The following is a 14,896-nucleotide window of genomic DNA, read 5'->3' on the forward strand; positions in this document are numbered from 1 at the left end:
ACATGTGGTAAATACAAAATACAAATACAAAATACAAAAAAAGAAGGAAAAAAAACAGTTTTACAACTGTGCTGTCAGTGCACCAGTGATTACAGACACTTTCTTGTGATGCATCTGTGCTCTCCTTTCAACATCAACCACACGCACCCCATTTCTAGCAGGATATTCCTCTATAGGCCCGGCACTGCCTACACATGATGATGCCTTCTTTTGGGACATTCCAGACAGATTATTGTTTTCCTTTCTTTAATTTAAACATAGCCAGCTCTTCCACTTTAATGCAACTGCTGTTTACCATTTTTCTACAACCGTTCATTGAAGGGGTGGGGTAGGGAAGATGTGAATGCTGTTTAAAAACACACTTAAGGAGACGAAAAGAATCATAAATAATTTACCTTACAATCATTTTTATAACATTTAATAGATATTCTTGTCCAGAGCAACTTACAAAAGTGCTTTTGTACAAATAATGGTCTTCTTTTCTCTTTTTGTGTGATTAATTGTTTTTTGTTTTGTGTTTTTGAGTGATATAATGCCGATTATATTAGTTATTATAAAGGTAATGTGTCATGTTTCCTACTGGATAGATGACAGGAAAATCAGTAGGCTAATGAAGCAGATCATAAGTGGGACTTTTTTCAAATGCCCTTTAATGCTAAATGTATTGAACCAAGATGCTGAACACTATCATTCTAATCCTGTCTCATTTTTAATTATTTAAATATGAGAATGCAGTAAACGAGTGTATACCATTTAGCCTCTTTAGCTGGATCGTGAACCGCAGACTATTACTCTGAAATAAAGTAGCTTACAGCTGTGTAAACTCAACGCTATTGCTGTAGCTGACTTCACGTAAAAATAAAAAAATAAATAATTTATTTTATTTATTTATTTTTTAGCTGTGATCACGTGACCAGGTAGGATCGGAGTCACGTGATTGACGCTCCATTCTCGCCATTTTGAGCACGGCGTGAGAAAAAGTGAGATTACTTTTTTTTTTTTTACACTGCCCAAGAATAAACCTACGAATCAGTGCTGGGGCCAAAGACCGTTCAGAGTTGCCGCATCAGTAAGTTACTGTCACTTGTATATAAAAGTCGCATGACTCCGAGTCGTTTAGTGCGTGCCAGAGCTGGTTTAGTGGTGCTTTTCCACAGTGGGTGTTTTAGGGACTCGTGTGTCTCCTCGCCGTACGGTGCGCTCTTAGAAATGTCCGACCCTTTCTCCCACCTTGCGCCGCCTCGATCGTTATGGGTGCCGTGTTCTCAAAACCACCACCCGACTTTCTGACCACTGGCCTCAGTTCATCAGCTGGGTATACAAACTCTCGTTTCCAAACGTCATTTTTTGGTACCGGCCACTCTCTAAATCGCTGTACAGGCGTCTCCTCCTATCCCTAGTTGGAGACTTCTGTGCTTGGGGAGTGAGATTTTATTTTTAGTGTGCTCCGTTTCTATTAGCAGACCTCGTTGACGTGTGGAAACCGACTGTTGTGACCGTTTGGTCCAATACGCCTCTCTGTGTACCGAGCTAACTAGGCCTTGGTAGGCCGACATGGTGCGCGACGTCCCAGTTTAATAAGGCGAACACCGCTGGACTTAAACCTGCCTGAGTCCAGCTGGCCAAAGCCTAAAATCGCTTTCTAACGGGCTATCGGTATCGATAAGAGACTCTAGATGCCTATACGCTACGCCTGTGTGTTTGGAGGAAGTGAAATGGAGAACTGTAGTAAGTGGTCAGAGAGGGAAAGTGGGGAAAGCGAATCTTTTTTCCGAATACAAATCGACTTGTTGCCACCTGTAATCAGCCTGCAGATAACGGCTCCAGTAGGTTTATCAGCGCAAGCAAAGTCTAACGAGGAGTTGAGATAACAGTGTAAGCATAAAAGGCTTATAATTTATGAATCTGTTCTCAAGACGTGATATTCAGACATACATGTAATGACACTATTTATTTTAAGCCCACCACTGAGCAGAGTAATTTAGTGCCCCATTCTTAAATGCTTTATAACTTGCTGTTAAAAAGGCGAACAGCTGACTTTGTAGAAAGTAAAGTGATATTTTTAGGTTCGTGAAGTAGTAGCCGTAGCTATTCTTGTTACTGTAAGGGGTAGGGTGCCCTCACTGGATCAGAAGTTGAACCTCTGATTCTAAATGATCTGTTTAGATTTCTCTTCAAATTGCTGTTTGGGGAGTTTTCACTCATGTGTTGTGGTGGTTCTGATGTACTCAGGTATGGAGGACAGCAGAGGCGCTGCAGTCCTGGTCCCTCATCTCAGGGACCAGCAGGAGGCTGTCTTCATCCCTGAACCGCATCACCCCGGTGGAGAGGACCAGCGGAGGCAGCCGCGCAAGCCGGCGGCTGACTCACTCATTCAGGTGATCAAGAAGCTCAGCAAGATAGTGGAGAAGCGGCCGAGGCGGTGCCCCGTCCCCGGGAGGAAGAGACCCTCCACGCCTTGTGCCTCAGTGATGGCCGCCGACAGCAGAGACCGTGACGAGGGGGTTCCCCTAGGCAAGAGGCCTAGGGAGCAGGGGGAGGAAAGCCACGGGTCCAGGCTGGGGCTGGAGCCCCCTAGTGCCGGTAGCCGGACGGTCACCTGCTATCAGTGCAGTCTGTGTCACTTCCTGTCACCTACGCTGAGAGCACTCAAGGAGCACCTCACGCAGCACGATGAGCAGCACAGTGACCTCATCCTCATATGCTCGGAGTGCCGCTTCGCTTCCAGGCACAAAGAGGAGCTCGAGGCGCACGTCAGGCTTCACCTGCAGGAAGGTGAGCGCGGCCAGGGCAGGACGGGCCATCCCGCAGTGAAGTCAGACGCCGAGCCGGAGGGTCTGCCGCCCGCCTCGGGGAAGAAGTGGTACAGCTACGAGCACGGCCGCTACCGCTGCCTGATCTGCAGCTATGAGTGCGGTCAGCAGCGGAACCTGAAAACACATGCTTGGAAGCACGCCGGCCTGGTGGACTGCTCGTACCCCGTGTTTGAGGACGAGGTCGCCCGGGGCGAGGCGCACGGCCCCATTCACGGCGCTGTCGCCTCCAGCCCTCCCTTAGTGCCTGTCAAAGAGGGAGAGGCCATCGTGGTCCTGGCGCCTGGAGGTGAGCAGGCCCACGTGCTCCACAGCACCCCCTCTTTACAGCTGGAGCTCTGCGCCCAAGCGGGGGTGCAGTGCGACAGTGAGTTGGCAGAGGGGAGAGGGGAGGAACTTGGAGGGGAGGCCTCCATAGATGCCTCCTCTGGTAAAGATGCCTCTGTATCGGACGAGCCAGCAGTGGAGGTCCAGGTGACGCCAGAGGCTCAGGTGGAGCTGGAGCTGGAGCTGGAGACGGAGAGCGGGCCGGGGAGCTCAGACAGCCTGCTGTCCTCTGCCCAGAAGATCATCAGTCGCTGCAGCAACGGTGTCGGCCATGTCAACGTCATCGTGGAGAGGCTCCCTTGCTCCGAGCAACCCGTGGCCAGCCAGCCCCTGCTCCTCAGCGCGGAGGTGGCCGGGGACAAGACCCTGCTGGCTCCCGAAGAGGTGCATCCAGAAAGCCAGCCCTGCCCTGCCTTCTACGAAGAGCAGGAGCTTGTGATTGGCTGGAACCATGATGGGGAGCCTGGAGGGGAGGAGGGTGCTTCCACTCCACCCCCAGACGAGAACGTGCCCCCAGCCCGGAGGAGGACTCACTCAGAGTGTTTGCGGCTGCACTCCTTGGCAGCGGAGGCCCTCGTGACCATGCCAATGAGAGCCACAGAGCTGAGCGAGGCTATCATTAGGGGTGCGTCGGGGCTGGGCGCGCCGATCCCCGACACGGGCCAGAGGGTTGTGGAACTGCCCGGGTCTGCTACTCCCCCAAAAGGAGTCCCAGGGCCAGCCACTCTTCTGAACCTCAGCCTGGACGTCCCGCCGGGTTCCAGGGATGATGCGCTGACCGAGGGGCCTTCCAAAGCGGGCATCAGCATGTCCCTGCTCACCGTCATTGAGCGGCTGCGGGAACGGTCCGACCAGGATGCCTCCGACGAGGACATCCTGAAGGAGCTGCAGGACAACGCTCAGAGCCACGGCGACGGCGGTGGCAGCGGGTGGGCGGGGCCGGTGGCAGTGGGTGGGACCGGGGACCCCGCCTCCACAGAGGGTGGGCTTGTGGAATACATCGCCGGGAGTGACCGGCCCTACCGCTGCCGTCTGTGCCTGTACAGCAGTGGTAACAAGGGCTACATCAAGCAGCACCTGCGCGTTCACAGGCAAAGGCGGCCCTACCAGTGTCCCATCTGTGAGCACATAGCCTGCAGCAGCAAGGACCTGGAGAACCACATGATCCACCACTGCAAGACGCGCATGTACCAGTGCAAGAACTGCAGCGAGACTTTCCACTACAAGGTGAGCGCTGCACATGCCCCGGGGAAGAGTTCTTGGCGCCTGAGATGTGTTCATGCCTCGTCAAGCCTTTTGACGTACAAGTATGTTAGACGGCATACTTTTTAAATTTAGAGAAAAGTCCATGTTTCTAAGACGTTTCATTAGCAGGTTTTTGAAAACCTTCAGATCCGTTTTAGTTGTAGGCCTTTACAATAACTCGAGGCCTTTTGTAGGGGCTTCTGCAAGGGTGTGTCGGGGAAGTTTGTCCGGTGCCCAGAGGTTTAATGATATGTACTGAGAGCAGCTCTGCCCTGCACGCCGTTCCAGTGCGTTTTCATTTGCATGAATTTGCAATTCAAATAAGCTTCAGAGGGCGGTCCTGAGCAGGAGCCGGGGCACGCACCAACCTCCCAGCCAGTCAGACAGGCCAGTCCCCCTTGCGTCATGCGTTTATTAATAAAGCCCCCGATCGTGATGAATCGTTAATTAACAAAGCACCTGCTTGTGACGGCTTTGTTGACGCCGCCCTCCCAGAACCAGCTGAGGAGCCACGAGAGAGACTCGCACGAGGCCGGGGACAACGTGGCTGCCTCGCCACCCGTCACTGAGACCGCAGCTAGCACGGACAAGGGTGAGAAGATGCTGGACGAAGGTGAGAACACCTGCTGCTCTCACTGCACTTCTGCAGCTCGCCACAAGGTGGCACTGCACACAGCTGTTACTTTCTCTTATGTTGAAAATGTTAAGTATTCATTAGTTTTACTTTCCAAAGACATTCGTGTTCATTCATGTGCGTGAATGTCTGTCTGCTGTTGTGTAGACTTGGCCAGTGAGCAGAAGGTGTTCAAATGTGATGTGTGTGACTACACCAGCTCCACCTATGTTGGCGTACGGAACCATCGTAGGATTCACAATTCTGACAAGCCCTACAGGTGTGCGCTCTCTTCTTTAAATGTGAATTTATTTGATTATATATATTTCAGTGTCTGTAATAATTTCCCGTGATCACCATTTATATAGCAAAAAATTAATAATTCTGGCATGAGTTTAATGTTGAAAGAAATGGGTGAATCATCAATATTAAACATCTGATGGGTTTGGTCACTGACTCGGGGAACTTGTACATGTAAATGTCATAGCAGTCTTCAGCCACAGGAGGGCAGTAAAGCCTAAGTTTAACTTGACAAAACCGCAAATGCTTTTTCACTGACTGTAATTAAAAGGATGTGGCTTGTGCTAGACAAATAAGTACAATGTTGTTAGGTGTGGGTGTGTAATGTTCTCTTACACACGCACGCATATAGATACACACCCAAATACCAACATGCGCACTGGAACTCCTCTGCTCTGTTGGTCCTCGCTGCGTGTGCACCTTTTCCTGGTTCTGCTCCATCAACTCACGGCTACTTCACGTAGCCCCTCAGCCACGTTCACGCCTTTGAAAAGGGCTATGGTGGGTGTCAGCCATGTGACGTGTTGCGTCCGCCACCCATTGCTTACACCCCCCCCCCCTCGCCTGCCCTTTGAGCCCCTCCTCCCCCCATGGCATCTTACAAGCACTTTCACTCCACCAACAACCAAGCTCACGGCACACGTGTCCCCTCAAGGCGGGAGGTTGGGGGGGGCGTGGCGTGGTGCGGTGCATTAGCCTCGTTTCATGCGTGTGCTGTCCTCCGCCCCAGGTGCTGCAGTTGCGACTTCGCCACCACCAACATGAACAGCTTGAAGAGCCACATGAGGAGGCACCCACAGGAGCACCAGGCCGTACAGCTGCTGGAGCAGTACAGGTGGGCAGGGACCGCTCTGTCTGCGTCTCTCCTCTGGCTGCCAGCGGGCCCGTCGCTTGGCCGACGGCTGCGCTAAGGAAATGGGTTCGCCTGTATAGAGCTGCTCCGTCCGTGAGCATGAAGACCACAGCCATGTTCCCATTGGTCCAGTTGTCATGCTGGCTTTTAGCTAGCCTTAGTTTTAAGCAGTTTGTAACTTTTTTTTTAAAGAGAGGCTTTAATTAACCCCCCCCCCCCCCCCCCCCCTCCGTTCCACTGTATTGAACTGTTCTTTTCATCCTCTCGCGTGGGCCACTCAGGTGCTCCCTGTGCGGCTACGTGTGCAGCCACCCTCCATCCCTCAAGTCGCACATGTGGAAGCATGCCGGAGATCAGAACTACAACTACGAGCAGGTGAACAGGGCCATCAACGAGGCCATCTCCCAGAGCAGTCGGTGAGTGACCCAGCCGCCAGACCCTGGCGGCGTTGGCACCCTCCTCTGGTCCACAGGTGCACTTTACTGATGTAGTCGTAATGCAGCAAGAGGAGTTGCTTTGCCCAAACTGGCATTTGTCAGCCTTTCAGAATGTCTGAGCTGGGCCTGTGTTACATGGACAAATTAATATAAGGTCATTAAGGTATTGCCTCTATATTCAAAAGGCCATTAAGTTATTGTAATAATCCTTACAGCATTTTGGAACCCCAATGGGAAACTCTGACACTGGAAGATTGGCCTGCATTACTTTGACCAAAATGAATGTTGTTGGATCATGTGACTGATGAATAATGACTTATCAAACCCTCATTTGGCACATGGCAGATTGTTCACATGTTCACATCACATAATAAAATTGACCTTTATTACGTGCTGTAGTCCTTTATGGCATCAGTATTGCGAAATCCAGCACGAACAGTTTACAGACATATTTACAGACGCATCGAGCAGATCTCATGTGGCCGCACTTAAAGCCTCTGTTGCACTATTGTTAACTTTGCATGTCACTACCACATTTACCATGACCTCAGTGCTCAGTCTCCTAACATTCCTTCTGTCCTGTCCCTGTCTCCTTCCTGCCGGCGGGCAGCTCTCCAAAACCAGCAGCAGAGCCTGCGGTGGAGCGCCCGTGCTTGATCTTGGGCAAAAAGGAGAAGACGCCGCCCGAGCCAGCCCCAGGTGCGGCGGGGGACAGCCCGAGAGCCGGCCCCGGGGATGGCCCCACCTGGAGCCCGGGTCGCCGGGCAGGCACGGGGCAGGCGGCGCGGGCGGAGTACTGCGTGCTTCTATTCTGCTGCTGCATCTGCGGCTTTGAGTCCACCAACAAAGACCAGTTGATGGAGCACATGAAGGAGCATGAGGGTGACATAATCAGCATCATCCTGAGCAAGGACCAGCAGGGCAGCCACGCAGCAGAGGCCACTACTGTGCAGTGAGAAGTGGAGCGTGTAGAGAGAGACACACACACACCTCTTAAAGTTAAAGCCAGTAACTTTTGCACAAGCTTATTTTCCTTTTACTTTTTTGCCTATGTGTACACATGCACGCGCGCACACACTCACAAACCCAAACATGCACACTTTGAGATGTGACAAGGTCCGCTTCCAACGGGTGATGCCCAACTTCAGAAAGACTTCAGTATCACTGATCTTGTTCTCCAGTTGTCCTTTACTCTTTATCTCTCAGTATCGATTTCACAGTCCAGCAATTTGGTTTTATTTGCTGGCATAAACTTTTAATTCAGGAAGTCTGAAAAGTTTATTTGAAAGGTTATCAGACTGAATTGGAACTCTCAGCTGAACAAACATTTTAATCCTTAGTGGAATATGTATTTTGGTATTGCTGAAAGCAGCTTCATACCTCATAACATTTAAATACATAGTATGGTAAGATTTAGGGTTAATTGTACACAAGGCAGCTTCTGTAGTTCACTGTAACATTTATTTATCAGTATATTATTTGTGTATACTAGGTAGAAGTTGTATCTCCGTTGTTTGGTTTGAAAGGAGAAGGCAGATTGGGTCCTTGCCTTCTTTTTTTTGTCATGTCAATATTTATCACGCTAATTTATATATTTTTTGCATGTACCTTTTCCGTTGAGTCCACGCAGAGGAGGCTGCTTGTTTGAGCTGTCCTTTGTTTGGTGCTATCGGACCTCTCTTCAGCTCTGCTGGGTCTGAAAGAAGGGTCATTCCAGGAATGTATCTTAAACTTACAGCTAAGCCGACGGGGAAGTCTAGCGTCTAGAAGCACAGCAGGTCATGTCTCAAAACATTCTAATGGTCACTGGTCCACTAATTAAATATTGGGGAGGGAAAAAAAAACAAAAAAAAACCTTAAAGGTCAGGGGAGTGTGACAGTCCAGCAGACAACTAAAGTCCGCCTTTCATTAGTCGCTAATGATTCCAGCAGCAGGACGCAAAGGGGAAGCCGAATACAAGGCGTTCGTTCCGGAACCATAGCCGGTGTGTTGTCTATACGTCTCTGGTCGGAATGTCCTTTGCCTGTTCTGTCGCCGACCTGCCTAGGCTAGTCTCCGCAGGACAGCTGCGATGCTTGCATAGTGACTCCATTCACTCCCCATCGACCCAGAATGCTAAAAAACGAATTAGTATTTAATTCCTGCAGCTCTCACTCAGTGTGACGTTGGGATAAGGCAAATGCGCACTTGGTTTCTGCTTCTTATTAGGAAGGAAGAAAAATGTCAAAGTTTCAGTGGTGATTTACATCTATTAACATGTTTGTCCACCATAAAACCTGTGTGCAATTTGGAGCCTTGCAATGCTGATGGTCATAAAAACAAATCAAGTAATAAAAACTAAATATAGTTTTCCAATATGGAGAGTTTAGAGGTTTGGCAAAGGACAGACCAAATGCTTTGCACCATTACAAAATACAGCATCCATCATGGCCCAAAGTGTCTGGCGTGGCCGACGGCAAGTTACGGGGGGGGAATCGACGCCCAATTCAGAAATTCAAAACTTATCCTTTAACGGAATGTTGAATGGATGCAGTGTAGATATGGGGTCTGTGATTGGAAGAGGAATCTGAACCTAGTGCAGCACAACTGCTCTTAAGATGTTTATTTAATACTGTCTGGGGCATATGCAATACAAGACATATGCCCTGTAAAAGGCAGTGTTGATGTAATGTTTATAGGACTCAATGAGGAGGCAAGATGATGTCCTTTAACAACTTTAATGGGATTTAGAAATGTAATGGAAGCTAAATTTCAGTTTAGGCACCGTGATTACTGGTAAATCTGTCCAAATTCAGGAACTTGACATTTTTCCTTCTCACTTTTTAGTTAAGCTGTTTACATTTTAGAACAAGTTATTGCAAGAAGCAATTGTAACGCTTGTATGCACCACAAATAATTATCGCTGTAGTGCTCTTCTAACATTTAAACACTGATTGCTACCTCTGATGAAAGTTTTTCCAAAGTCCCTTGACCTTAACTTAACTCCTAGTCCTAGGTTTGTACTCCACATGCAGCATATTCAGATGGTTTGTATGCTCTTATTGCTTATATATCAACATTTAGTAATGCAAAATTGAGGATAAAATTTCATTTAATTTGTGGGTCTTGGGGTTGCATCTGTACAGCACAATGTACAAAGAAAAGAAAATCTTTATTTTCTATCTAGGCATGTCTCGTTAACATAACAGACTATTATTGTCTCAGGCTGATTTACAGTTTGAACTGCAAGTGTCGGGAAGATGTTGACATGGTGTGCAACGCTTACACTCACTGTGCATTTTAATCAGTCATTCGAGTTTAACTGGGGTATTTGGAACCCTTTGTGTGGTGTTTCTCTCTTAGTTGCTTTTCCATTTTTATAAAATATTTTAAGCCCCAGGCACCCACTCGAGCTGTTTTCTGTAGGTGCAGTCAGAAGCAAGTAGTTTATTTAAATGTGTTCAGAATGCATTTAACAATTTGCAATTAATGTCAATAATAGAACAGTTGCAGGATAGAAATTTTATATATATATTAGGAGAGAATATTTAGTTGGGGGTAGTGGTGGTGAAACTTATCCAGATGCTTTTGTGGGTAAACATTAGGCTGTTTTAGCCAGGCTTTTCACTTCAGTTAACGTGTGAACTGAATTAACTTGGAGTCTCCACCTGTTAATCTTGCAAACTTGTGCACCAGGGGTCTGACTGCTTGCAATGATCTAAACAGCAAAAACGAGTGAGCTTTTCCCTTAATGGTCAGACGTCGGGAACGCCCAGGCCTTTAAGGCGATAGTGTTTATCTAATCATACAAGCAAGCCCCCGTTTCTTTGAGACTTCAGAAAAATTCATAAGTCATGAAAAGATTGGAGCTCAGCCTGTTATGTGCCTTCCATTTTTAAGCCTCATTTTGAGCTCCAGTTTTGGTTAGAGTGACAAAATCTTTAAGCTCATTGTTGCTCCATATCTGATGGATTGAATTGTTTGAGAGATGCCTTGGCTCTTGAGATGTGCTCTCTCCAGCTCTGTAATGTACCGTAGTATGGCATTGTACACCATTGGCTGTATATATACTGTAGAATTTGAAACTGACTATCTTTTTTAAGAACTTCTATTTTTTAAAACAACTTGTAAAAACACTATAAAAAAAAAATGTGGATTGTCTAGCCAAAGTGTATCAAAAATGGGTTACTCGTTTCATGTTGTCCAAGGGAGTGGTTAGCAAACGAAGCCTGCCAAAGAAGGGATGGAACACCTTTCTCTCACACCCCCGAGTTTGCATCCTCGTGGTCCTTCTGGCCATATTTTGAAGTTAGTGTTCCGTTCAGTTATTTATTTTCCTCTTCATAGACTGTAAAATCATGACTTTTTTGCCATTGTATTTTTGGTATTAAAGACTGAACAATGACGTAACCCTCGAGTGTCCTGACTTAGCTGGGTCAGTGCAGACTGCAGAAGCAGAGCGGGGGCCTGAGGGCGTGGAGGGCCCTGGGCCAAAGCTGGGAGCCCAATGTTTCCATTTCAGTTAGGAGCCGAAAAAGTTCTCAGTTTGCTGTTTTCTTTCCAGAAGAAATACATCACCTGTAACTAATTTAAGACATTCTTTTACTTTTTGCAGTCACCCATTCTTAGGTTATTACTCTTAGTCTCTTCAGCTGTCTGTACCTCATGACTAACAGAACAACACAGACTTTAAGGCCAATGAGGTTCTGTGGAAAAGAGAAAGAAAAGAGGATATTTCAGTTGAGCTGGTTTCATATCATCGTAGCGCAGTGTATTTCTTTTTGAATTAACAAATTGAAATGTAAGGTAAATTAAAGACACCAGTGGGTATGACGAATGTGCCACAAGGTCATGGAACGCTGTGCTGCTGGGCCAGAGATAAGGCACGAGTGGATTCCATCACTCTCAGGGGAAATAAGAATTTTCACTTTTCCATATAATCCCTATAGTTTGCATGCAACCCTAACCGCCTGTAGGAAACACAAAGCAACTCTTTTTCTCTGATCCACTAGTTTTACAGGATCAGCTCCCTGAAAGACGGGATCAATGAAAAAGAGCGAAAGCCAGAGGCATAAATGTAAGGTAGATCACTTAGGAGTGAAGCTACAAACTTGTAGCAAGTGGTTTTTTTTTTTTTTTATGGTATCTTTCCTACCAGCTAATTCCAAATCCTTATACTTTCCTTGCTTCTAAAAATCTGTTGTTCCCATGTAAGTGGAAGGGAAAACATATAGAAAATGTTTTCCATCATGGGTTTAAGAATTCCACTAGTCCACTCAAATAGATGAAAGCTTATCTATAATGGGCTTTGGCCACATGCTCTAAATCTCTCACTTCCCTGGCCAAAATTCTTAAGAGTGAGTGTGAGCATAAAATGAAGAAAATGGATGCAACCTTCTTTTGCCTTTGGGCTTATCAAGAACTAAAGTCAGACAAACAAGTGGCTTCCAAGGGAGAAAAGAAGCATCCATTAAACATTTACGCTTTTCTTCTCCCATAATCCCTCACTCCAATGAGCTGTCTGCCAATTTATTCTCTTAAATCTCTTTGATAATCTTCGACTCTTTCATGTCAGATACTTTTTATATTTCTCCCCTAACCGTCTGGATGCCCAGAGATTTCTCTTTCATCAATTCCAGTGTTGAATGTCTAAGAGAAGTTCAATGAGGTTTCGCACACAATGACACGGATACATATGTAAGATGCTGTTTAGGCATTTTATGAATTCCATTTTTTAGTGATATGCTTGAACGTTTAAAGTGATTGTGACTTGCATAAAGATTGCAAAAGTCATATTGGTCATTCCTTTTTTATATATTTGCCAGTGGTAATGTAAAAGAATCTCTGATGTAATCTCATTGTCAGAAGCTGTCTGATCAGAGTTGGAGTTTGAGATATTGAACAAACAACACAGGCTCACTAAAAGAATACATTGCCATGGGAATTCTACAAATGCAGTTTGAATGAGTGCCAAAACAGTCATGTAACTGAGTAATATCAGGGGGAAAGAGAAGAGGCATTGGTGTGGGCTGTTGCCCATAAAATGAAGTCATTAACAGCAACACACAAAAAAAACCTTCTCCTGACACCTGTAAATGCATTACTTTTCACATTATGTTAATAAGAGCGAAAATTATATACCTGCACCATTTATTACACAAAGAACCGAGAAAGATGGTGTGGTGATAGATGAGGGACAGATGGAGGGACTGTTCTCCCTGAAGAGCCTCCATCTCGTCCTCAGTGCACAGAAGGCGGGGGGGGGGGGGGATCACATTTAAGGGTGACGAAAAGAAAATCATGAGCATGGTTGTTAAGCAAATGGAATCTGACATCAGACTGAAATGAAGCACATCCATAGGTGTGGTTTGCACATTGGTTGTATATGCACAAAGTAATCCAGTTGTTCCTCTGTGTCATCCAGACCTGTTGCGGCGGCCTGCTATAATGACAACCAAAGTGTTGAGCATTGAGTCTGATGTTCCAGCACTAAAGTGCGTGTTTATTTGGTCCAGTCTGCATATGATTAGGTATTCATGTTACCAAGCCCAGAACAAAATAAGCTTTGAACCCCATGAATCTCGGTAAATCGTTTCTGGCTCATTATTTCTTACACTAATTAAGCATTCTGATATTCAGAACTGTGAGGTTTTCAGTTTACGCACAGTGAAAGGAAAGAGACTCCTCAGGGAAGAGACTAAAGAAATCATCTCTCACTCTGACAAACCCCGAGCTGAAGCTCTCACCATGGCGAGCAGATAGTCAATCTCCGTCGTGTCTCCGTAAGGACTCAGGCTGTTCCACACAAAAGGATGATACGCCTTCCTGCACAAACGCATCCACAGTCTGTTTGGAGCTGGAGATCAAGCACTGGCTGCTTGTGTAGTACAGAGAGATAAGAACCGAGAGATGCACTGCACGCTATTTTAGGCCTACGCTCTGAGGCAGTGCATCTGTTGGCATGAGCAACTGTCAATGTTTCTCTCCTTTCTCAGCTGTCACATAAGTAACATTTATTCACCTGATACATGTACTAGAAGCCCAGTTTAAGCACACAGACCACAACTAAGAGTGCATAAATTCCCAATGTTCTAATACAATATGCTTCACAATATAGACTATATACAAAAATACAAGCGTCTTCTGAGTGCCAACATTCATTATAAGACAACCTTGTCTAGAATGTGCATAAACACTGATGTAATCCCTATGATCGCGCTGGCACACCAACTGCCAGAGATGGGCACACCAACTCACCTTTTGGGGCTGGCGCAGGTGCTGCTCTGATAGCTTTCGCATCTCGGCCTTGGTCCACGCCAGCTTCTCCCTAATCAGCACGGTGTAGGTCTTGTACTTGTACTTGACTCGGGACTTGGGTCTAACTACTGCACCACTGCTCTTAGAGTGACCCTGGACATGCTCACCATGTCCGTCACCTGCACCACAGGGAAATATGGTTTAGAAATTAAAATGATCACAGTCTTACGGTTATTAGGGAGCTCTTGGAACAGCCTGGTAACTCACATAGCATCCACAGCTGTTCACCATTTGTCCATTTGCCTGTTATCAACCCCAAACTGTGTGATCACATATACATCCCATCGTTAAGTGTTCAAAGCAAGGAGATATGAAAGTGTAATACAAAAAGTTGCTATTACATGAAGTGTGTTCCCCACTTTCCTCTCCAATCTGTTCTGCAGGAAGACATGCAGCGTCTTTGTTACCTGATGAACTTGTCCTAGACAGATCTAAAACAAAAGAGTAGACAGCGTTGTTTGAAAGGTCAGTTGCCCTAACAGTGTATTTTATCATTATCAGTGATGAGCAACTCAACAATCCACAGTATAATTAAGTAGCATCCATACTGTCAAAATTCTTATTATTTATTACTTTTTGGTTTCACCAAGAGCCACTTGCTTTTTAAATTTCTTGTTGTCCGTTTCCTCATAACATGTTTTGCCGAATTGCTTCTTTCATTCGGAGATGAGGACGAGCCATACATACTTTCGGAGAAGAATCTTTTAAGAATATTTTCCTAAGAGAGGAATATTTAAATCAAATGATTCGGTATGTCTTTATTTCACTTTCACGTCATATAAAGTGGTCTTTTTCATTAATGTAGTGCTGGCTCGCCTACCATAGCAACAGTCGGTGCAGTTCATGTTTGGTAATCAGCAAGTAATGCTCGCCAACCGGTTCAGTAAATTGCGCAATGTTTCCTGCTGAAGCAATGGCTGTTGTGCTTGTGCAGTAGTGCGCTGGAAATGAAACCTGCTTGTGTCACTACTGCTTTCAATGCAACTACGGTCACCTTCACAATCATCAGCT

General features: G+C 46.3%; 1 protein-coding gene across 2 annotated transcripts; it reads left to right on the forward strand.

Annotated features, from left to right (window-relative positions):
• The first annotated feature begins 958 nt into the window (after positions 1–958).
• znf507 (zinc finger protein 507) lies at positions 959–10,985 on the forward strand. 2 transcript variants are annotated; one of them, XM_027004768.2, is made up of 7 exons: positions 959–1,069; positions 2,233–4,367; positions 4,881–4,998; positions 5,167–5,278; positions 6,029–6,133; positions 6,433–6,567; positions 7,199–10,985. In XM_027004768.2, the coding sequence occupies exons 2-7, from the start codon at positions 2,235–2,237 to the stop codon at positions 7,542–7,544; spliced, it is 2,949 nt and encodes a 982-aa protein (XP_026860569.2). In that variant the 5' UTR covers positions 959–1,069; positions 2,233–2,234; the 3' UTR covers positions 7,545–10,985. The 2 variants fall into 2 exon arrangements, with proteins under 2 accessions (XP_026860569.2, XP_035376788.1); XM_035520895.1 differs by lacking the exon at positions 959–1,069 and adding an exon at positions 1,714–1,875.
• The last annotated feature ends 3,911 nt before the right edge of the window (positions 10,986–14,896 follow it).

Source organism: Electrophorus electricus, chromosome 21, assembly GCF_013358815.1.
Source record: "Electrophorus electricus isolate fEleEle1 chromosome 21, fEleEle1.pri, whole genome shotgun sequence".
In the NCBI taxonomy this organism is placed as follows: Eukaryota; Metazoa; Chordata; class Actinopteri; order Gymnotiformes; family Gymnotidae; genus Electrophorus; species Electrophorus electricus.

Coding starts and splice junctions, on each gene's coding strand:
- znf507 (XM_027004768.2), top strand. CDS start 2,235: ATGGAGGACAGCAGAGGCGCTGCAGTCCTGGTCCCTCATCTCAGGGAC. Junction 4,368..4,880: donor GCGAGACTTTCCACTACAAG/GTGAGCGCTGCA, acceptor CCGCCCTCCCAG/AACCAGCTGAGGAGCCACGA. Junction 5,279..6,028: donor AATTCTGACAAGCCCTACAG/GTGTGCGCTCTC, acceptor CCTCCGCCCCAG/GTGCTGCAGTTGCGACTTCG.